The 24,116-nt window shown below is 30.7% G+C and overlaps 5 protein-coding genes across 6 annotated transcripts; 2 read left to right on the plus strand and 3 right to left on the minus strand.

The window, feature by feature from the left end:
* Window positions 1–801: 801 nt before the first annotated feature.
* Dgkepsilon (diacylglycerol kinase epsilon) lies at window positions 802–9,583 on the minus strand. The gene is made up of 12 exons (XM_085197986.1): window positions 9,129–9,583; window positions 8,891–9,053; window positions 8,079–8,200; window positions 7,878–8,001; window positions 7,158–7,231; window positions 6,515–6,649; window positions 6,100–6,236; window positions 5,384–5,555; window positions 4,564–4,753; window positions 3,417–3,475; window positions 3,176–3,265; window positions 802–2,937 (listed from the first exon to the last, which is right to left on the minus strand). The coding sequence occupies exons 1-12, from the start codon at window positions 9,330–9,332 to the stop codon at window positions 2,809–2,811; spliced, it is 1,599 nt and encodes a 532-aa protein (XP_085054112.1). The 5' UTR covers window positions 9,333–9,583; the 3' UTR covers window positions 802–2,808.
* A 1,171-nt stretch (window positions 9,584–10,754) lies between these two features.
* On the minus strand, window positions 10,755–11,946 carry LOC146531428 (RNA exonuclease 4-like). Its single transcript, XM_085198001.1, has 2 exons — window positions 11,493–11,946; window positions 10,755–11,183 (listed from the first exon to the last, which is right to left on the minus strand). Exons 1-2 carry the CDS (start codon window positions 11,820–11,822, stop codon window positions 11,031–11,033), a joined length of 483 nt encoding a protein of 160 aa, XP_085054127.1. The 5' UTR covers window positions 11,823–11,946; the 3' UTR covers window positions 10,755–11,030.
* Window positions 11,947–12,889: 943 nt separating this feature from the next.
* LOC146531429 (uncharacterized) lies at window positions 12,890–18,087 on the plus strand. Its single transcript, XM_085197998.1, has 4 exons — window positions 12,890–13,128; window positions 13,214–13,459; window positions 13,620–13,789; window positions 14,671–18,087. Exons 1-4 carry the CDS (start codon window positions 13,027–13,029, stop codon window positions 14,819–14,821), a joined length of 669 nt encoding a protein of 222 aa, XP_085054124.1. The 5' UTR covers window positions 12,890–13,026; the 3' UTR covers window positions 14,822–18,087.
* On the minus strand, window positions 16,722–18,002 carry LOC146531430 (RNA exonuclease 4-like). The gene is made up of 2 exons (XM_085198002.1): window positions 17,673–18,002; window positions 16,722–17,024 (listed from the first exon to the last, which is right to left on the minus strand). The coding sequence occupies exons 1-2, from the start codon at window positions 18,000–18,002 to the stop codon at window positions 16,872–16,874; spliced, it is 483 nt and encodes a 160-aa protein (XP_085054128.1). The 3' UTR covers window positions 16,722–16,871.
* A 1,108-nt stretch (window positions 18,088–19,195) lies between the features above and the next one.
* Window positions 19,196–23,558, plus strand: LOC146531431 (uncharacterized). Of its 2 annotated transcripts, XR_014878778.1 has the most exons (4): window positions 19,196–20,098; window positions 20,233–20,448; window positions 20,896–21,105; window positions 21,510–23,558. XR_014878778.1 is itself a non-coding variant. In XM_085197999.1 (3 exons), exons 1-3 carry the CDS (start codon window positions 19,810–19,812, stop codon window positions 21,024–21,026), a joined length of 636 nt encoding a protein of 211 aa, XP_085054125.1. In that variant the 5' UTR covers window positions 19,196–19,809; the 3' UTR covers window positions 21,027–23,558. The 2 variants fall into 2 exon arrangements, 1 of the variants encoding a protein (XP_085054125.1); XM_085197999.1 differs by having other exon boundaries at window positions 20,896–23,558.
* The last annotated feature ends 558 nt before the right edge of the window (window positions 23,559–24,116 follow it).

Raw genomic sequence — 24,116 nt, forward strand, 5'->3', positions numbered from 1 at the left:
TAATGAATTTTTAAAACAACTAATCTTACTGACAATCTCTAGTGATGTTTGTATGAGCGTAACTTTGTTGCCAATTTAGTAATATAGAAATTCCTGATTTCTCTCTCGCTTACATCCACACTTAAAAATTTCACTTTGATTTATAAATACAAAAGATAATTGTAAAAATTTAATATAATATAAGAACAACAACTCAGTAAAGCTATGCCTAAAATAATTGTTAAAAATAGACCTAACAATGTTTCTTATTACAAAGTTCTCAAGAATTAAAAATTTCTTTTTTGAGATTTTTAGATTTTTATTTGTCTATATTGCATGTAATTTTTCATTTCCTTTTCTAGCTAAAACGTTTATAGTTATGCAGCACAGCACGTTTGTTATGTTTAACGATTTGATAGGAAACCTAAAAAAATACTGAAGTAATTAAAATTTCTATTTGCACAACATATAATATCAATAATTTCTATATTTCTCATGTAAACTTGTGGAATAGTCTTGTTTAATTTTGCCAAATGTTTTACTTATTGTATGACGTTACAGCATAGACGAATCTGAAGACAGCGTATAAACGCTATCAGTACGCCCTAGTAAAAACTAGGAAAATTTTAAAATCCCATTTTTTTAATTTTTTAATGTGTTAGAAACATAATTAAGACATGCTTTAAAAAATCTAGCTTAAAAGAAATAGTGAGAAAAGTAATACAAATTATAAATGATTTCACAATAATTATCAATGACAGTCTTCAAAACAAGACACAGTCTGCACTACTAATTAGCAAAAAGATATAAAAAAACATAACCTTGCAATGTAGGACTTTATTTTTAAAACAAACCACAAGAACAATCTATTTTTAAAATCTTTGGAAGAAAACACATACACTTGTTATTATTTATAGTCTACATAAAAAGCATATTTTTTTGGAAAATGCTTTAAGAGTATGAATATTTTAACGTAAAATATCTTTGGTTAGTCATTAAAAAATAGTGGCAATGTATTTCTTAATACTAGAATTATTTTTATTATTATATTAATTAGTGTTTGAAAATATATTAGTGTAACGAATATACGAAGAACATTTTAAATAGGAAATTTTATAACACTATATTTTTTAGCATCATCACGCCGCATCCAACACATACCAGGATAGGCAGAGAAATATTAAATATTTTAATTCCTCAAATGGGGATCGAACCCATAACCTGTCGCGTATACAGTCCCACGTTTCTTGCCCTGCGACACGACTGGCCTCAATGCTATAAATATAATATAAATACAACTTTTCATTATAACAATAGCACACAATTCAAGATTTGTTTACAAGTTTAACAAGTATAATATAATAAATGGAATTCCTTTTATATCACTTTAATTTAACAGACATTACATAATTTAAGTATGTAAATAATACTTATTAGAAATAGATCTATAGTAGAAAACTTCACAAATACAACATTTATTTATAATAATGAGCCGATTTTGAAAAAAATTAATATATTTTCACTAGCTGAAATGAAATAAGGAAATAACTGAGATTTTTTATAGGACACATGATACGTTCCAAGTCCCCAAAATAAATTTTACCGCAAGTATAGAGATATTAAACATACAAATTCTTTAGTTTTATAATATTAAAGTAGATATTGTATATTTCATAATGTTGACAAGTAGTTGGTTTGGATACCAATATGCCTAAAGTAAACCATCATTTTGTAAACTATATATTTTTCAATTTCCCGGTCTTTTATTTTTTTGATTTAAAATTGACAATTGAAAAAAATATTTACTACCTCCACCAAATTCATGCTTATATTATACCATAAAAATGAAATATATATTTTATTACATTGTCATAACATAAAAATATTCATTAACAACCGTAAAATTTAAATATCTAACCTTATTATTTTAACTAAAATGAGTTAAAGGAATATATTAGCATCAATATAATTGAAAAATAACAAATGTTCTAACACTTGAAACATACATCATAAATATTGCTTCTAGGAAGCCAAAAAGAGAAAAACAATAGACCAAAAATTCATACAATTTAAAATGAATTGCATTACATTTAAACAAATAATAGATCAGTATTAAAATACAAAAACGTAAAATTTAGGAAAATGTTAAATAAACAATTATTAATCATTATATTTTTTTATTAATCATTCATCATCATTAATCATTTTTGTTCTTAAATAAGACCAAAATCTTTTCATATCATTTGCTCTACCAGACATATTTGTGAATAATAAATATATGTAGTTTCATTGTAATCTAAATGTTCCAACAAAAGAGAATATTAAAATATTAACCTGAATAATAGTGTATAACTATTTAGAATTATACCATTACTACTGCAAAGTGCTAGAAAAAAATAATTTTGAATGATACATTTCCAAAAATGTATTCTAAATATACGCGGTTGATATGGTTACAGTTTTTTTTAATTATGGTAGATATATGCTAAATAATAAAACGACAAAAACGTACTCAACATCAACTGTAGTAGTAACTAATTATGACAACATATATTATTATTATTTGAACCACATATATTAATAGTCATTAATAACATTTGCTATGTTATATATTGTACAACAAGCAACATTTCTTCGATAAATCAAAAAGAGAATATATGTATAAAATATATTATTTTATTTATTTATTTATTTATAACATAGTACATAAAAAAAATTTTCATCGCGGTCTTAAGCCGATTTGGCTTGTATGAGACCACTGCACATTCCTAAGTACATTAAGTTAAAGAAAACATAAAAAGCATAATGAAATGAGTTCAATTGGTTTGTTTAAAAACAAATGTTTTCCACGGGCCGTAGCATGGTGCTGTGGCCGTCGGGCTCCATTGTGATAGTGGCGGAGCCCTGCATCCACGGCTCGCCATCCACTTGCATTGCACAACAACCGTCTAACTCTATCTGTATGAAATATATTGTATATTAGTATTAGATTATCAGCTTCACGCTGTATCCCGCACACAACCGAGGGAACATAATCGGAACTCAACGCCAGACTTTTGAATTGGTGCCAGAGCAAAGGAATGAGAAAAATATTAAAAGGAAAAATATTAACAAATAATAATTAATTCCAAGTGTGAAATAACACAAAAAAAATGTTTAAAGATATAACTTATTAACACCATAACTAAATACTAACTCGTACATGCGTCCCCTGCGCTAAGCGATAGGGACGCGCGAGGCTGCACTGCAGCCGCGCTATGTGGAACGACGACGATATACCTACTACCTTTAACAAACAACATAATATAATTATTTAATTTTAATCACAATAAAATACAGCTTCACGCTGTATCCCGTACACGTATTTTCCGGCTTTCATTTATATATATAACGTTGAACAAAAATGGAAAGAACTTTAATTTAATCTACGACATTACCTCTAATTGTCCATCATCCATGCGTTGTTCTCCTACATCGTCTTCTTCACTGCCAAGACCTGTAAAAATATAAAAAAATCAATAAATATTTCAATAATTATGATTAAGTAATGTAAGAAATATATATTTTTCTGTAAAAAGACTATCAATCTGTACTGTATTTTAAGATATGGACATGTGTTCTGTTACTTTGTTAGTAGTAAAATTGTTAGTAGATTTGTATAATTTAATAATATTATATACTTATATACTTACTTATATTATAATTTAATAATATAATATACTTTATTCTTTTTTATTTAGCCAGAGACATGTTGCTATATGGTTGAGGTCAATGCAAGACCTTGTAACTGAATTTTTGTGGTGAAAAATTTTTTTTTTGTTACACTGATTACTTGAAGTAGTCCGCCATCTAGTGTCGGAATAATAAATTAGTTAGTCGCCCACTGGGTCGATAAGAGAGGACAATATTTTTTTAATTAATAACTTTTCTTACTCTACAGAATTTTATTGTTCATGCTTTTTTTGTCACCGTGTTTTTTTAAATTATATTATTAAAATCAAAATTAAATTAAATCAGCTTCACAGAGTATCCCGCACACAGCAGGGTAGGCAGAAGAAACGTAGTGTTAAAACACTCCACTTTCCGTCGAATTCTGGAGGCATTGCGTCATGAGTGGCGGAACTAAACGCCACGCTTGACCTTGACACAAGAGCGAAGAAATGGAAATATACATTTAAAGAAATATTTCTCTTTCATTTATTCATTTCCTCGAAAAGGGATCGAACTCACAACCAGTCGCGTTTACAGTCACACCTTGTGCCCCTGTGCCACGACTGGCCTCTGAAATATATTATTGGTTTGTGTAAAGTTTAATCGGTCTCTGCAAATTGAGTATATAGATTGCGTTCATGAGTCTCAAAAGACCTATCATCAACGTCAAAGCCATATTACAGTAATCAAATTTCGGAAGATACGAAGAACGCCTCAAGGGGTTTCTAGTGTATAATAACACTATTTATTCCTTTCCTTCATATCAAAATCCGAGTTGCTGTACTAATACGTACATCAAATATTAACATTCTTTTTTAAAAAAGTTTTATTATCCACTATAAAAAAAGCAATAAAGAGAACGATCAAACAGACCACTCCACAGGTCAACGCCGGCGCCCCACGAGCGTATATTGAGCAGCAAGAGCGCCTGCAGCGGCGGCAAGGGCAGGGGGCGGAAGCCAGGGGCGCCGACACCGGCCACGTGCACACGTAAGCGGCGCTCCAGGCCTCCGCAGCCGCCGTCGTCCAGCGCGCGCCCCACGCCGAGAAGCGCGTACGCCACCTAGGGACATGTCGCACGAATTACTAAAATCTCAGTGGTGTTTACTTTAGCAGTTAGTTTAGATGCAAAAAATAGTAGAATGCGACTGTAAACGCAACAAGTTGTGTGTTCGATTCCCTCTCGAAAAAATGGGCTTATTCCTTGGGCTGGTAGTTAGGCAAAACTCAAATTCTTCCACCCAATACGCAAGAATCTCTAGAATACAGCAGAAAATGGGAAACGGAAATGTTTTAATGATTCAAATAAAAATAAATAAATATTTCACCCAAGTGAAAATCGATTCGATCGAATCCACAATTGGACCGTTTATTTTGAGAGTGGTGTAAGTCCATTTTCTTTTGTTTCGAGAAAATTAAAGGTTAGTATATCAATGATTATGCAATTTCATTTACCGACTGATTTTAAGTTGTTCAAAACATGGGTTTTTTTTGAGAAATTAAACACGAACTAGTTATATATAAAAAAATTACATTAAATTAAGCATGAATTACGTGATAGCTCATTTTTCTCAAAAATGGACTTACACAACTTTCAAAATAAACGGTCCAATTATCGGTTTTTTAATCCACCGCCATACCTCCTAAAAAAACAAATTAATAAAAGACACACAGACAACACAACAAAACTCACATAATTGAGATACCGGCTCGCGTACCGGTACAAGAACTGAGAGCGCGCACGGTGGAAGTCGAGAGCGACCTGCGCATCGACGCCCACGCTCGCGTAGTTGTACGCGTGGAGGACGCGCGCGGGGCGCAGGCGGGGGAGGCGGCCGCGACGGGGGTGGATTGTTATCTTCCATCTTTTAAAAAAAAACAAAACGAATTGAGGTCCTCGTGGCGTAGCGACACAAGCGTGTGACTGTACCGTGAACTAAAAGGTTGTGAGTTATATTCCCATTCGGGGAAATTTTATATTATTCATCAATATTTTCACCTTGAAGCCAGTCAGGCACAAAGTGTGCTGCAAAATTGGCTGGTTATGGGTTTGATTCCCTCTCGAGAAAAGAAAACGTTTATTTAAATTTATATTTTTATTTTTCGCTCTGATGTTGAGGTAAAGCGCGGCGTTAGATTTTTCGTCGAATTTTGGAGGCATACATACATATATTATGTAATTATAGTTTTCATTTCTATGCGGATAAATGCGTATGGCTGAATCAATACAGTTCGATTACCCGACGAAACCGATTTTCCGTGTACTCACCTCCTAGTTAGTTCGTATCACTAACACACTACTGTTTTTTAGATTCTAAATTACATTTAAAAGAACAAAAGCTACTACATAAAAAAATACATATATTATTTATTTTCAAATAACATATATAAATAAACATATTTATTTACCTATCTAATATTTGTATTTCAGCTTGTTTTACGGAATGTATAATGGAATGTGCATCTAAAACGGCACAACCTGCACCCCATCCGAGTGCGCGCGACAAGTCATTACCTGTGCCCATTGGCAGTATGCCTACAGATGCCTGTAAACATTATTTGGGTTATTAAAAAAAATAACATAAATAAAAAAATATATTTGCAACGTGGTAAAAAGCGACTTTTGAGTACCGCCACTCAAAATACGATACATCAAGAATTCAGCGAAGAGTGTAAATGGGGATCCTAGTGGCTTAACACTAGATTCTAAAGGCAGAGAACAAAAAGAACATAAGAACAAAAGAGGGCAAGCGCCCGCTTATTATGTGCGGGATATAGCGTGAGCCAGAATAAAATATACATATAATAACAAAGTTATTATTACCTTGACATGTGGCACGGTACACAAAGAGTTAAGAACCCACGCCACCGTGCCATCCCCGCCCGCTACCAATATTCGACATTTCTCTGGCAGCCATTTTACTATACGGTCCGGTCCCGTTACGCCGATATCTATTACCTATAACAGCGTAAGTTAGTTAGCTATAAATGCCTCCTCGATAACATGTTAGCAATAATTAATAATAATTAACAACTTAGTTATATTAATATACTGTGACGAACGCTCGTTTGCCTTGTCCTTTTCCATAAAAAAAAAAACTGTGTAGTCTACGAGTGGATCACACTGTATATTGACTGTTTAATATCTCAGTGATTTTTGAAGATAGGTAAAAAATAAAAACAGAATCTTTTTTCTCGAGTTAAATATTTTTTAGATATGCTGAAAACAAAAAACGTTGGTGTGACTCATTCACTCCATTTCCCACCTTTTACACATTTTTCGACACATTACGTGTAGATCGGCGGAACTCAACACCGCGTTTGGTCTTATTAACCGGACGAGGAAATCGAAATATTTTTTATCCCAAACGGGAATCAAACTCACAACCATCGTGAACACAGTAATGCACTGTGCTCGCGATTGAAATATTCAATTTCCAATCCAACTAGGTTTTAAGTATACCAACCTGTAAAGGATTTAAGAGGCCTCTAAAAATTGACAAAAGTTCATCAATTCTATTGCTTCCTGATTTTCGAGTGACTGTAAAATAAATTAAAAATATATTTAATATAAATTAAAATTGACGCCATCGTGGCATAGTAGGGGCTGAAAAAAAGGACGGTTGTGGGTCCAATTCCCACTTCGACAAATTAGATCTATACTTACAATAACATCGTAACAGATCGGTAACCCTACATGGAAGATAAATCAAAGAAAACTATGATTGGGAATAAAATGAAACATTTATACCTCCAGACTCGTTCGGAAGTTCGGAAGACGGGGAACTGAAATGTCTTAATGAAAAGAAGTGTCTTAACAAGCAAGATCCCAGGTTCCCTTCACAGCGCGAAACAAAAAAAAAGAGGACGGAGCCGCGCGAGGGCTGCTAGTATATAATATTTTCATTTCTTCACTAGAGTAATTGAGGCAAAGCAGGCGTTGAGTTCCGCCACGCATAAGTCAAAAATAATTTACTATAAGCTATGCTTATTATAAGCAATGTTTTAGGAATATGGCGGAAAGAGTGGAGCTATTATGTTAATGGGAAATAGAATGTCTTAAATCAAAGTTGGTATGGTAACTCTATGTGTGAGATACAATGTAAAAGAAAAAAAAACATAAAAGAAATAATAATCAATCAATAATGTGTTTACTATAAAAGTATTTTATTTCACAATGTTCTTACCCAATATAATTAACGGTTCCCAATTTTCAATACTTGGTGGCTTAATATTTATTATTTTGCCCTTCTCCATTTTAACACTTGTCGGAGGAATTATTATGTCTTTATATTTCATCAAGTCACACTCCTAACAATAAATACATAATGTTATTCATAAATAATGTCAGTTCCTTAAACTAATTATTTGATATTATTTATCCATACTTCTGTATCATTTAGTAAATTTTCTGAGCTAAGCTTAACTCTTTGGCACCAGGAACAAAAATATTTTATTACATTATCACAATCTTCAGTATGATCTGCATTCTCTCTTGTAGTGACACCTACTGCAAAGTTAAAAATTAATTTTGTACATTTTTAAGTGTTATTCCAGATTTCCAAAGTAGATTTGAACCCATATGGTCCAAATCTCTACATTTTTATCTCATAAATATATGGGATTTATGGGCTATGGTCAGATAGACACCCAATGTTATGATATATTGCATGTTGAGTGGCAGAACCAGTGGCGTAGCTAGGGTATTTGCTGCCTGGTGCGGGTTAGGACTTGATGCCCTCTAAAAAAAAAAAAACAGATTCAAAGTGTCTTCTACTCTCACGTAAATCAAGCGTCAGACACTACAATGTGACATTGGCTACCTTTAAAAAAAAATAATCGTCGACTTTGATGTCCCTTTCCTTTTGATGCCCAGTGCGACCGCACCGCTCGCACCCCCCTAGCTACGCCACTGGGCAGAACCCATTGCTGTATGCATTTATTTATACTAAGTTTAATGTTGTTTAAAATGCAAGATTTAAAGATTATCTCAGATTACTATATTTAATTTAAAGTTGAGCAAATACACAAAAAAATGTTTCAATATAAATTATTTCAGTTCTATTAAAATTTTGTTTTATCTCTAAAAGAGATGGGTGTGAAAGAGACAATGAAACAAAGCTGTACTTGAAATTAATCAGAAATTAGTAATTGAAGCTAAAATGCTTTACTTATTATTTTTGAATCAATGTTTATTTACCATTTACCCAAAGATGATAAAAAGGTTTTTCATCAGACCATGTAATCTGCTTGCATCTATACTTCTTATCTGATATACGGCGACACTTTTTGCAAGCACTCACTCCACAACATTCACAAAATAATCCTATAGCTGGAAGCATTAGTTTGCCACATATTGTGCACTGTAAATATTTAAAATATAAAAAACATATTTTTGTTGACTTTCTATTATAAAACTATCGTAATATTAAGCTTACATCAATATTGTAGGGTATGGATTTATTACATTCTATACTTCTCCATGTATGACCTCGTACTTTATATTTGGTTTGTATAAAATTTCGATCATCAAAAAACGAAAACAAAATGCGATATATTAAATAACTGATAAACAAACTACCAATCAAAAAATAGCAATCAAAATTTATAAAATGCATATTCCACGCAGTTTCAATGTACATTATCAATTCCGAATGATATTATAATGTAATAAGCACAATTATATTGAATATTCTAATACAGCACAAGAATTTAAAACAAACGAGTCATTATCACATTGAATATTAAATAAATTTGTTGGTTCTTGTATTCATCGTTTTAAATAAAGCTGTTAACTTTTTAACAGAAAAGTTTTAATATATTTTATCAATTTACATATTTATAAAAATTCAAAACAAACAACATGACGCCAGATAAATATTAGACTACTATGATTGGATTGATTGGTATTTGATATTGAGCGATTCATGCTTAATGTTGCCAGCAAAAAATACATGATACCGGGAAACTATAATATTATATTCTACCAATACTAAAAAAAGTATTTAAAATAAGAAATATCCTATGGTTTCCGCTGGATAACCCCTATTTACCGAACCTATGTGCCTATCACCCATGTAGGTCCCTAAACAAAACAAAAAATAATCTCTAAAGGTTTATATCACAATTTATTAAGTATACAACAGTATAGATATTAAAATATAGTTGTAGATACGATACAACACAGCTTCTGTGAAGCAACAAGAACATGGTGTAACACAATTATACATTACATTTTCCATTTGATGCCAATCGTGGCGCAGGGGCACAAAGTGTGACTGTAAACGCGACTGGTTGTGGGTTCGATCCCCACTCGAGGAAATTAATTATTTATTTATATTTCAATTTCTTCATCCTGGTATCAAGGCACGTAATGCATCGAGAATTCGGCTGAAAGTCTGGGACGGAGTGTCCTAACACTCTGCCTATTCTGCTATGTGCGGGATACTCCAAATAAGAATATTAAAAAATATATTACTTCTAAAGGGAACAAAACCCACATACTGTTGCGATTAGTCACACGCAATTAAACAGTATAAAAGAATGACTATGAACATAACAAGAAACGTTTATTTACAAAAGGAACAATTTATTATGAAAGAACATTTATGTTAAAAATAATAAACACATTTTTCTTATTAAATTTTGTTTTATTGTATTACATGTAGTGAATATATCCTTTTATATGGGCAACATCAAATGTTTGTTAATATACATACATTTTACCTTACCCATACAAAAATAATCAAAACTTATCCTATATTTAGGATCAGTGTTGATTATTTTTGTAAAGTAATATAATGTAATTTTCTCATTAATAGTTTCTCTACCTAAGCTTAAATATTTATGATACATCGGTCGTTAAGCTCAATAAGTACAATTTTAATAATATCAAAGTTCAAAGGCCAGTCGTGGCAGAGGTACAGTGTGACTGTAAAAGCGACTGGCTTTGGGTTGTGGGTTCGATCACCACACTAGAAAATGAAATATATATTTATATGTGCAATTTTTTGTGGCCAGTAGTGCAGGACGCAGGACAGTGTCCTGCGCCACTACAGACCTTCAGGTATTATGTAATAAAACGCTATAATAGAATGACTATGAAAATAACAAGAAACTTTTAATTACAGACGGAACAATTATTATGAAAGAACCGTTATGTTACTAATACTAAATAAAAAATATATTTTTCTTATATAAGTAAATTGTGTTTTATTGTGTAATATATTAAGTGAACATAACCTTTTATATTGGCAACGTTAAATGTTTGCGAATACACATACATTTAACTTTAACAATACAAAAATAATCAACACTGATCCTAAATTTAAAATTACTCATTAATAGTTTCTCTCCCAATCAGATGCGAATTTTTTATACAATTCCATGCACGCCCTCGCATCTTCTACAGAATCGTGTTCGCCGGTCTGGATTACTTTTCCTAGATGTACTCGAGCGAGAGTTTGCAGCGCGACGGGCATACCATTTTTCATCTGTAAAAACCATTATTATTTAATACATTAGCTTACTTAGCTTAGTTACCTTAGCTTACCTTTAACATTTTAATTGCTTTAAAACATTTATTTAAAAATAATGTACTTGTATAGGTAACGTAATATTACAAAGTAAATATTCTTATTAATATTTTCAATAATTTAGTTCATACTTTTTTTCAAAAACCTGTTATTTCAATTTGGTACAACGCGTGGTGGTGCAGAAACTCACAATCACAGAAATGATTTCAAATTAATATGTGGCGATAGAATCAATTTCAGATAAATCTATAAATCAGTAATACTCACTAAAGGCGGGAACCTCGCCAGATCACGCTGATTTCTTTCTGGATGTGATAAATGTAGTGCTTCCAGATCAAATTTCAAGGAATGACCGATTAAAATGCTTCCATTCAATAGATTTGCCACTTGGTTTCTGACTGAATTAAAATCGCAACCATTGTCCAAATCTCTCTTTCTAATCCCACTTACAAAGTCCCTGTAATCTGTGACAACAGCAGTTGGTTTTACAAATTTGTCTAAGATGGTGGTTCCATATTGGTTAACAATAGCGACACGCGCTAGCAAACTTCTGTTACCGCTGCCGACCATTTCACAATCTATTGCGAATTCCACCATTTTGAAATGAAAAGCAATCTGAAGTTATGAACTTTTCAACCCAAAGAAATTGAAATATAAATATTTTATCTCACGGTATCGGAACAGAAGTAGAATGAGTCAGAATATTAGGGTACGTCTTATTTATACAAATGCCTTATCATTTTATTATCTGTTGTAGTCGTAATAAATTCGGTAAAGTCCCTACCATAGACAAAGCTATGAAACTTCCAGAAAGGCATGATTTAAATATAAAATTAATCCTAAGTTCGTCATCTAATCATTTCTATCAAATTATATAATGAAAGTTGAAACAAAGTATTGATTAAATTGTAATTATAATGTAATCGTTTGACATAAACGCCACATCGTTTTCGTATTTTTAGTTTATATTATTGTTATCATAAAATAACCCCACTGAACTACTTATAACTTTATAAGTTTATACTACATTTATTACGTTAAATTATTTAACTCTTTAAAATATTGTTTTTGTAAACATATGATATGTTTAATTTTACAGAAATTAATAATATTTAGTACTCCCCATTTTTATGGTACTAGGATAATTATTAAATCCATTCAATGTTTTCCTTAAAAATCATCCACTATTCATATTCATTCATTTTGGTCGGTGAAATCCCTAATTGTGTACTCAAAATTCAAATCAAATAACAAATATATCGAGTGACGTGAATTGGGTGACTTGACAATTCACAATATTCACATTGATTGAAATATACCCAATGACAGAATAAATATACCCAAAGATTGATAACAACCACAGAGTACATTCTAATTTCATATATATATAAAATTATAAAAGGACATATAAAAACGCATGCACAACTGTAACCGCTGTGCGTAGATATGTGAAATTTAAACAGATGTTTATATACTTTCGTAATCTGGATATCCACTAAGAAGGGATTTTGAATAATTTTAACCCTAAAGGGATGAAATAGGGGTTGAAAGTTTGTATGGAAATAAAATTAAATCGGCACCGATTTTTATAAAATTTGAAATTCAGACTGTTAAAAATATTTAATTGAACACGTGTTTCATGGTTTTTCAGAAATCACTGCCTAAGGGCACAAAGAAGCGGGTGAAGCTGCGCTTGCTCACTAGTATACTATAAATGACAATAACTAACAAATGTCAAGTCATCATGTAACAAGTACTCAAAACAATTAGGTTTATTTGGCATTTATAACAATATTTCAATATGTCCATAGGTACCATTTATGAAAAAGCATACAAGGGAGATTTTAATCAAGTTAAAGTAAAAATAGAATCTGACAAGCCTTTAATAATAGCGCCTGATACCGTGAGTAATTGTTCATATTAGTTTTAATTTAAACTCTAATATCTCTTATAAATGGATTCGATTAACGTTCTTTTTTGTGTTGCAGAATAATCGTCTCCTAGTACATTGGGCAGCTTTAGGGGGCAACGAGAATCTTGTAGATTTTTTAATTGATAAAGGCAGTCCTATTGATCCTATAGATGACACATCTTGTACACCATTGTTGTTAGCATCCTCAGCTGGAAGATTGGAAGTTGTTCGATTACTGATAGGCAAAGGAGCTAATGTTAGTAAAAAGAATAATCGCGGTCAAACATCCTTGCATTATGCTTGCTCTAAAGGACATAAAGAAGTAAGTTTTTTAGAACTTTCGTTTATTTTCAATTATAGATATTTATATGAAAGACTAGTGACTGTGCACTTCAAAATCAAGTATAAAGACATAAAACATAATATATATTATGCATATAAATGTTTTAAGTATTACACCAATTCTTAAAAAATATTTTTAGATAACAAAACTATTACTGGATTCTGATGCAAACCCTTCAGATGTTGATACTTTAGGTGCTTCTCCATTGCATAGAGCAGCTTCTCAGGGAAGAGCTGATATTGTGGAAATATTATTAAAATCTTCAAGTATTAAATTGGATCTTTGTGACGCTACTGGATGCACAGCATTGTGAGTTGTACTCTGTAGTAATATATATATTTTTTAGCTTCATGCTTTAGTCAGCACACAGCAGCTGGTAGGCAGAGGTAACCTAGTGTTAAGACACTCCATTCCCCATGCACATTTTATTAGTATTGAATATGGTTAATAAATAAGCTCATATATAGCAGGGTAGGTAAAAGAATCTATTGTTAAAATATTTTATTCTAAACTTTCACCTAATTTTCTTGACATTGTGTATTGAGTGGCAAAACTCATGCTTTGCGTACCAGAGCTGTTAATAATAAAAAAATATTATTCCCCTGAGTTGAAATCAAACCCTTTTACCAACCTACCATTGTGTTGAATTACTGAATAGCCACAAAGCTTATATAAATTATTGTAGAATTTAAACATCGTTTGAAATTGAATTAAACTAAGAAATTATAAAAATCTAACAAAATTATTTTAATTTGTTCTCATTTTTATTGTAAGTAATAATAATACTTAAACAGCAAAGAAACATTGTTTATTGCAAATGTAATTTTTTTATTCTTATAATATGTAATACATGTATGATTTTACTACTTATCTAGTACAAATAGTATCTTTGGTGATGAGATGCACCTCTCAACATGTAACACTTACTGCAGTAGGTGTAGAGTGAAAATATATGAGTGTGTGGAATACAGTACGGAAATAAAAAAATTCCACTACTAAACTATCCTTTGCTCTTGAACTTGAATTCCTAAGTTCTGTGTCTGTAAAAGATCACTAAGAGTTAATAACAGCACCTTTGCTTTTCTAATCTCTCTGAAAAAAATATCTTTCTATTTTATTTTGACATGTTTGTTATATTATTTTTTTTATGTACTAAAATTACATTTTTTATCATTCTTTCTATATTGCAGACATTTATCATGTGAGGAAGACAGAGAACCAGTTGCTTGCATGCTAGTAAAGGCTGGTGCAAGTGTTAGCATTAAAAACAAGGAAGGCAAAACACCCATAGATCTTTGTTCAACTAAATTAAGAAATATACTAATAAATTTGCTTAACTAAGTTAATGTATTTTAATATATTTTAATGTATTATAATATAAAGTATTATAATAATGTTATAATATAAAGTATGTTAATATATTATAATATAAAGTATATTTTAATAATATTTCACCAAAGTTTATATTAGAGTAATCCTAAAATGTATATTAAGTCTGCATGTGTTGTGTTGTGTGCATTTTTAAATGATAAAAATTGTATTTTCACATTCCTCATTCAAATTTTTGAAAATCCTTACTTAGTGCACAGGTGTCAGGGCAGTTTGTGAAATAAAATATTACCATAAAATAAAAGTAGCACAATAAAAAACAATAATAATATTTTTTCTAAAACTGAGAATAAAGCTGTCATAACAGAAGTTCTTCCTATTAAAAAGACGTATCAAATAATATATGTTGTATGACTATTAGATGATGGTCCCAATGTGCCCATTGTTCTTTGTCAAACAACATACTTCAATTTGAAATAACTTTTTTATCTATGAACCGATTGAAATAGTAGGTACTAAATGTCAAGGTAAGTTTACCAACATACAATAGTTAAAACTGCATTAAATCAATTAATCACAGAACACAATTAATTAATGCACAGATAAAAATCATTAGTGAGTATTAATAGTTTTTCTGATACATCTTCCGTGCGCAGACACCTGTCAGTCAAGATCTTATTACAAGTATTAATATAGATAGCCGCCATTTTATGTAAACGTATATGTAAAACATATACACTGCACTAATATTCAAAATCCAGCTGACTCGGGTTTAGTGTTCAGTACTCCCCCATTCTCACAAAAAAAGTTAAAATTAACAAAAGGAAAATGGCACGGACCAATGTCCGTGGTGTGTTTTATTTAATTAAAAAAATCCAATCGAATCCAATCCAGTTTTATGCAATGCAATCCAATTTTATGCAATGATTACAGTATTTTTATAGTCTATATACATATATAAAAGGCTTTGACCTCACTGAGGTAAGACGCACGCACAGCCGTAACCACTGATGGTAGAAACGTGAAATTTGGACAGATCTTTACTTTCGTAATCTGGACATCCACTAATGGATTTTGAAAAATTTTAACCCTAAAGGGGTGAAATAGGGGTTGAAAGTTTATATGGAGTTTATTTTAAATCGCCACCGATTTTGATAAATTTTGAAATTCAATTTTTAAAAGTATTTAATTGAACACATATTTCATGGTTTTCTAGAATTCTTCTCCTAAGAGTGCAAATAAGGGGTTGAAAGTTTGTATGGAAAAATCTTTAAATCGCCATCGATTTTTATAATATTTGAAATTTAGACTCTTCAAAATATTTCATTGAACACGTTTCATGGTTTATTAGAATTCACCCCTAAATAAGCAAGCGAAGCTGCGCGCGTCCGCTAGTTTTTAATATATCCCTACGTGTTTTACAAACACTTTAGTTTTTGCACATGTTTATAATTTTGTGACACTAAACAAGAGAAGACAAGTTGAAGAAATTTATCACTCATTAATTGCATAACTAATAGTGCTACACTGCTAATAATAATATCGTGACCACGAATAGATCACGCCTTTATTTTTGCCTAATTAATTTTATTTTCAATGGAGTCCACTATAAATTAATACCTTAGTTCATTCCGTATCACTTGAACCTTAAAACATTCCACTGGTTTTGGGTTGTGGGTTCGATCACCACTCGAGAAAATGAAATATTTATGTATATTTATATGTTCAATTTTTGTAGGCAGTAGTGACGCAGGACACAGTGTCCTGTGTCACTACTGACCGTTAGGTATTATGTAATAAAATGGTATAATAGAATGACTATGAGTATGAACATAACAAGAAACTTTTAATTACAGAAGGACCAATTATTATGAAAGAACCGTAATTTTACTAATACTAAATAATCAATACATTTTTCTTATATAAGTTGTATTTTATTATGTAATATATTAAGTAAACATAACCTTTTATATTGGCAACGTCAGACGTTTGCTAATACACATACATTTAATTTTAACAATACAAAAATAATCAACACTGATCTTAAATTTAAATTTGCTTATTAATAGTTTCTCTCCCAATCAGATGCAAATTGTTTATACAATTCCATGCACGCCCTCGCATCTTCTACAGAATCGTGTTCGCCGGTCTGGATTACTTTTCCTAGATGTACTCGAGCGAGAGTTTGCAGCGCGACGGGCATACCATTTTTCATCTGTAAAAACGTTATTATTCAATACATTACATATGCTTAATTTCCATATATTATATTCTTGGCTATTAAACTAAATAAATATATCACATCTGTAACATTTTAATTACACCTTTTTTTTAATCAAAAATGTACTATTCTTCTATTTTCAATAATTTATTTTTCACTTTTTTAAAAAACGTATAAAAAATTGAACGTAGCAGAAATTGAAAGTCCGTCTTTTGGTAACCGCTCACTTGACGTTGACAGAGACAGACTAATGGTTGACACTGACGCTTGCCAGTCTAGAACGGCTAAAATCCCGCCACGTTACAATTTTGGTAAGTTTTCTAAAAATATGGAATAACACTTTAAAGAAGTAAAAAAATGTCATCATATTTACAGAAATTTAAAGGAATTTAATTTTAACTATTTATTTTCCACAATCCTTTTTTAAATTCTTTCACTTCAGAATTAGATTATTTTAATCTTTATGCAGAAGCATGTAGAATATTGACTAAATAAAGTTGGAAAATCTAGACTATAAAAGACAATTTCAATTTGGTATAATACGTTAGGTGTTGCAGAAACTCACAATCACAAATGATTACAAAGAGATAGATATACGGCGGTAGAATCATAATCTCAGATAAATAAATCAGTAATACTCACTAATGGCGGGAATCTCGCCAGATCACGCTGATTTCTTTCTGGGTGTGATAAATTCAGTGCTTCCAGATCAAATTTCAAGGAATGACCGATCAAAATGCTTCCATTCAATAGATTTGCCACTTCGTTTCTGACTGAATAGAAATCGTAGCCATTGTCCAAATCTCTCTTTCTAATCCCGCTTACAAAGTCTCTGTAATCTGTGACAATGGCAGTTGGTTTTACAAATTTGTCCATGACAACGTTCCCATGTTGATTAACAATAGAGAGACGCGCTACCAAACTTCTATTGCCGCTGCCGACCATTTCACAATCTATAGCGTATTTCGACATTTTGAAATGAAAAACAATATGCACTTTGCAACACAAAGAAATTTAACTATAAATGTTTAATCTCACAGTATTGGAAGTAGAATAAGTCATATTACTAGGGATACCTCTTATTTATACAAATGCCTTATTTTTTTATCATATACATATTATTTGTTGTAGTCGAAATAAATTCGGTAAAGTCCCTACCATAGACAAAGCTAAGAAACTTCCAGAAAGACACTATGTAAATATAGAATTATTCATATGTTCGTTATCTAATCATATTTATCGTTATTGATTAAAATCGTAATCTATACTTATAATAAAATCGTAAGACGGTCGGTGTCTGTACTTGGAAGATATTAAAAATAAAAGATATTGGGAATGATTCACGTAATAGAACCCAAAATCATAATTTTTAAAATCTCGTGTTTGTGGTTTATTTTGGTCGTGGTTGTGGTTTATTTTATTACAATCGGTTCATAAATAAAAAAGTTATGTCAATTTAAAGTACTTAGTTAGGTCGGTTTTTCTTAAATACATTTAAATAAATATTTGCAAAATTCAAGCGGGCGTAGACTATAAGCTACACTGCATGTATGAGCTTAATTATCATTTGACTTGACATAAACGCAACATCGTTTTCATTTTTGTATTTTTAGTTTATATTACTGTTATCATAGAAGAATCCCACTGAACTTACAAATTCTATATGTAATGTTTAATTTTACAGAAACTAATATTATAATTTCACCGAGTTCAGTTCTCCCCATTCTTAGGGTACTGGGCTATTCATTAAATTTATTCAATGTTTTCCTTAAAAATCATACTATATTACTGTAGTTATTTTCTCAACAAATACATTCAATGTAAATCCAAACACATAAGAAATTACAACATTTCACACTCTTATTTTTCAACAAACATTTGGCATGAGCATAATAAAATCTATATACTAGGGGCTAAATATATTTACTAGGGGCGCGAACCGGACCTCAATTTTGACTCGCTGCGCTCGCAAAATCTCGGTAGTGTTCACATGTTGAGCGAAGCGAGCATCAATTGTTTTCTAAACTCAATTATAGTTACATTAATCACCTGATCGGTATCTATAGCAAGCGCCTAGCGTTACTCAGAGGAGACAAAACTTTTTTTACATTTAACCCTAGGAAAATTTGTCACTTTGTCACAAATTATTCCTCAAGTCCATTGAATTTTTAGAATTTTTTTTCGCCTAAAACCATCTACGTAGTCATATCTAAATGTTTGCAAATTTTCATCTCAATCGGTCAAACCTTTTGGGAGCCTATTAGAGACAAAGAGTGTAAAAGTCGGCTCTCAATAAAAAATGATAACAGATCGGTATCTGTGCATGGACGATAGAATGTAACAGAACTCAAAATATGTTTTTTTTTTTAAATTTTGTAATGCTCTATAATGGAAGTAGAGTGGCGCCTCGGAGGAGGGAGTACGCAACTAGCGACAAAAAGGAAACTGATCGCTACTCTCATTATGTAGGCTTCAATTAACAGCGCAGTACTGTTTAATATAAAAATATCAGGATATTTTAAACCAGAAAACCAGGGTTTTATGTCTCATCACCGGGTTGTATTGATATCTATTCGACATTCGTTCTTTACTAGTACGAGATATAAAACTTTTTAACCTATATTTTGTAATCTGTGGTCAATGCTGACATATAGCTGTTTGAAAATTCAAATTGTTGTTCGTTACGCTCATAACAAATAATAAGTCTATCTAATTTGTGTTTTAAAATTTTAATAGACAGATCTTATAATTTAGCTTGCTTTTAATTGCCATATGTAAGATGGGTGTCCTCGATGAAAGCTGGTCTTACCGATTTGATATTGATGAAATTGAGGCAGAATATTTTGCTTGTTTTGAATCTGAGCTCAACACATTATGCAAAACTTTATTAAAAATGCTTAAAGATTGCTTTTTACTTGGAAATATAAATTATCAAGTGAATTTGGCGCAAACTTATAAAGAAGAGCTCAAATTGCTTTCTGAAGGTAATCAAAATTTAAAAGACGAGATTGAGTGTAAACTGAAGGAAGTAGCAAATCGAAAAGCAAGTTATGAAAATTATAAACACGGTAAGACAATAGAATTATTAATACTGAGACCCACACGTTTATTTGTGTATTTATTTAGTTATGTTTCCTCTTTTTTTGCATTCTTTTTTATGGTATAATATTTGTAAAGCACTTAATTATGTTTTTGATTATAGATCATAAGCTTCTAACGCAAGAAATTAAAGAAACACATGAAGCATTTTTAATGGCTAAAAAATATTACAAAAAAAATCTACAAATATATTATTGTATAGAAAAAAGATGTAATGACACACAAGTTATATTTGTTCAATTCTTTACTGAAAACAAAAAGGATAATGAAAATTATTCTGTAAGGTTATTGCGACATACATACAAGGGTCAATATGAATGTAAGTATATGTTTAAGTGAAATTTTCCTGTAGCTAAACTCGGTGCTATACTCTATCTTGCCTGAAAAATATCTTCATATCTTTGTGTGTGCATCTTACCTCAGTCAGTGAGAACATGTCCTTTCATATATATAGATAGTAAAGAATAAAAATCGATTTTTGAAATTGTAAAAATCTGATAATATTCTGTATATTAAAAAAAAATTGTCTCTTCTGAGAAACTGGCTAATAGACTGTTACACTAAACTGATGATATAATTTATACCTTTAACCATTGTTTCGTCAGGTGGTGTCCCTCAATCAAATTTCCAACTACACAACTCATAGAACGTAATTTGTTTGCCAGTACAACTTGTTTTAGCAGATTCAAGTTGAGCAAAATCAGAAAAAAATTAACAATATTTTTGAATTCTGTTGCATGTATATAATTTATTTCTATTATTTTAGTACAAAATACACATCCACAAATGAAACAATTCAAAGAACTTCAAAAGACATTATTACAAACCAATGATGTATCTGGTGCACTGTGTTTTGTGAGAGAAGCTTTCCTGGAATATAGGAAGAATAAAGAATAGGGATATAACACGGAAATTATATTAAGAGTAATTAAAATAAACATTTATTAATACAATTATAATATAACAATCAATGAATGTAAGTTACATAAATTGTAAAATAGCATTTTGTGAACATTTTTTGTAAATATATATTTTTTTAAAATTATAAAAAAAATATTTTGTCACTTCAAGTCTTATCCACATAAATAATATTTTCTAAATTTATACTAAATTCTATATTATTTCATAATAATAACTTGTAATTATTCCTCTTATTATATACTAATTTAAATTTATTTATTATAAAAAAAAACTTAAAATATATTAGTAATAAAAAAATCAAGTTAATACTTAAAAAAATACAAATAATCTTAACTAACGAAAAATGTTCGTTTATTAAATAAAAACAACAAAATTAAAGTTCATTCTTACAATTGTAACAGATACAACAACAATAAACAATAAATATAAATAATGTTACAAGGTTTGGTAACATTTCAGGTATATGGATAATTGTACTATGGTAATACTGGTATATATCAAGGATGTTTTAGATGTAACATAGCAGATATATAAAGAAATAAATAATAATTCTTTATTTCAACCACAATATCTACACATATAATAAAATTCTAACTGATGGCTGTCTGTATATGGAAGACTAGCGGACGCGCGCAGCTTCGCTTGCGTATTTAAGGGTGAATTCTAATAACCCATGAAACATGTGTTCAATGAAATATTTTTAAGAATCTAAATATCAAATTTTATAAAAATCGGTGGCGATTTAAGAATTTTCCCATACAAACTTTCAACCCCTTATTTGCACCCTTAGGGGGTGAATTCTAGAAAACCATGAAACATGTGTTTAATTATATACGTTTAAGAGTCTGAATTTCAAATTTTATAAAAATCGGTGCCGATTTAAAAATTTTTCCATACAAACTTTGAACCGCTATTTCACCCCTTTAGGGTTAAAATTTTTCAAAATCCCTTCTTAGTGGATGTCCAGATTACGTAAGTAAACTTTTGTCCAAATTTCTCGTTTCTACCATCAGCGGTTACGGCTGTGCGTGCGTCTTACCTCAGTCAGTGAGGACAAGTCCTTTTATATATATAGATATATGAGAAAAATTTAGTTACAGTAGTACATATAGTCTTTAGTGTATATTATTTTTTTGAAACCATTGTAACATGAATACAAGAATATTATATTAATGTTGGTTATAGACATGAGTAAAAGTAATGAAAATCGGTAGAATGTTTTATATTGGATTGAAGTTATATTGGATTTAGTGACCAATACAGATAGTTTCGTTTATGGTAACATAGCTATATAACATTCATTGAATAAATCGTGAATTATTGCATATATAGAATATTGAATTACAACATATATAGAATATTGAATTATAACATATATAGAATATTTGCACAGGCAAAAGAACAAATATTTTGGTCTGTAAATTTAGCCTCAGAAATCTATTTCTATTTTAAAATTTGTGTAAGTTAATAACATGCGTAACTCATTTTATTATTAGTTACTTATTTTCTTTTATTTAATTTACACCAACAAAAAAACTTGATATTTAAAATATTCGAATAATTCTGAGAGATTACACATCCTTAAAATACTATAGAGGTATAGCCCAATAAATAATGAAGTTTGTGGACACAGGTATGAGTCATATAACATTAGCATAAAGCCTAGTTCATACAGTAAATGACACAAAAAGCCTAATTCATATAGTATGTTATTCGAATTGGTGGAGTACATCAGTTGCCGCAAATAAGTTGTTTCGTTTGAGATACTACTTTAAAATTTATTTTCGAATAATATTCAATTTTATTAATGACACAATTTTCCTGTCTACATTTTCTAAAATATCCGGAATTAACATTGGTTTAATAAAAAATAATTTATTGCATTATAGGGTGTTCATCTTGCAAAACATCGCTGACTTGTATACTTGTATAGTCAAGTAAAGTGCCAAAGATTTTTGGAACACTAGTGAGTGTTTTAGCTACTAAATTACTTGTTGCTATACTAAAATACTAGTAAAATGCGAACAGGGCTTTAGTGTAGTGGGCACGCGAGGTAGCAGTGCAGTGTGAACGGGGGCGTTCTCTAACTTTATCAGCTTCACGCTATATTCTGCACACATCAAGGTTGTCAGAAGGTACCTAGTGTTAAGACACTCCGATCCCCAATTTTCGCCGAACTCTGGAGACATTGCGTGCTGAGTCTCGACACCAGAGCGAATAAATGAATATATTAAATATTTCATTTCCTCTAATAGGGATAAAACCCACTACCAGTTGCGTTTTACAGTCATACCCTGTATTTAAAATATGTATTCTGCAAGTGTCCGTGTACCTCAGAAAATACATAGTTTTCAACAGGGTTTTCATACTCTATGTAATATACATTTTATTTTAAAATAAAATAATGTCAGCACGTTGTCAGATTTCGTACGAAACAACCTAGAACGTGCTTCAATAAATGGCTCAAATTAGATAATATAAATTAAGAAATAAAAATAATATAATAATTATATAATAATAAAAATTTATAGCTTCCAGACACTTTTTAAGTTGTATTTTTATATACAAAATTTTTAGTACAGTTAATTAAACATAAATTATATATTTTTAACTATCGTTAAATAACATTAATATTGAATAGTAAGTAGCTGTTTTATAATTTATAATTATAGCCATTGTGACAGAAGTGACCAAACTAATAGCTATAGTAATAAGATCTTAGATTCATTTTAAATTAAATTCTTTAACCGGATAATCCGTATATCGTATATGTAGTACTTTAGGGTTTCCATAAATCAATGAAAGTCAGCTTCACGCTGTATCTCTTAGCTCCACTTACGAATTGCTTTATTGAGTGACAGAACTTAACGCTTGCTTTTTACTTTGGTACCAGGGCGAAGAAATTAAAATATTAATACATAAAAATTCATTCTCGCGAATGGAGATCGAACCCACTACCGTCGCGTTACAGTCACACCCTTGTGCATCTGCGCACCGACGGCCTCAAATTATGTATAATACTAGATATACGCGGTTACTCCGGTTAAAGAGTTTTATTAATAATAG

This window comes from Heliconius melpomene, chromosome 15 (assembly GCF_056956725.1).
Source record: "Heliconius melpomene rosina isolate 202511_hmr_F chromosome 15, ASM5695672v1, whole genome shotgun sequence".
Classification (NCBI taxonomy): Eukaryota; Metazoa; Arthropoda; class Insecta; order Lepidoptera; family Nymphalidae; genus Heliconius; species Heliconius melpomene.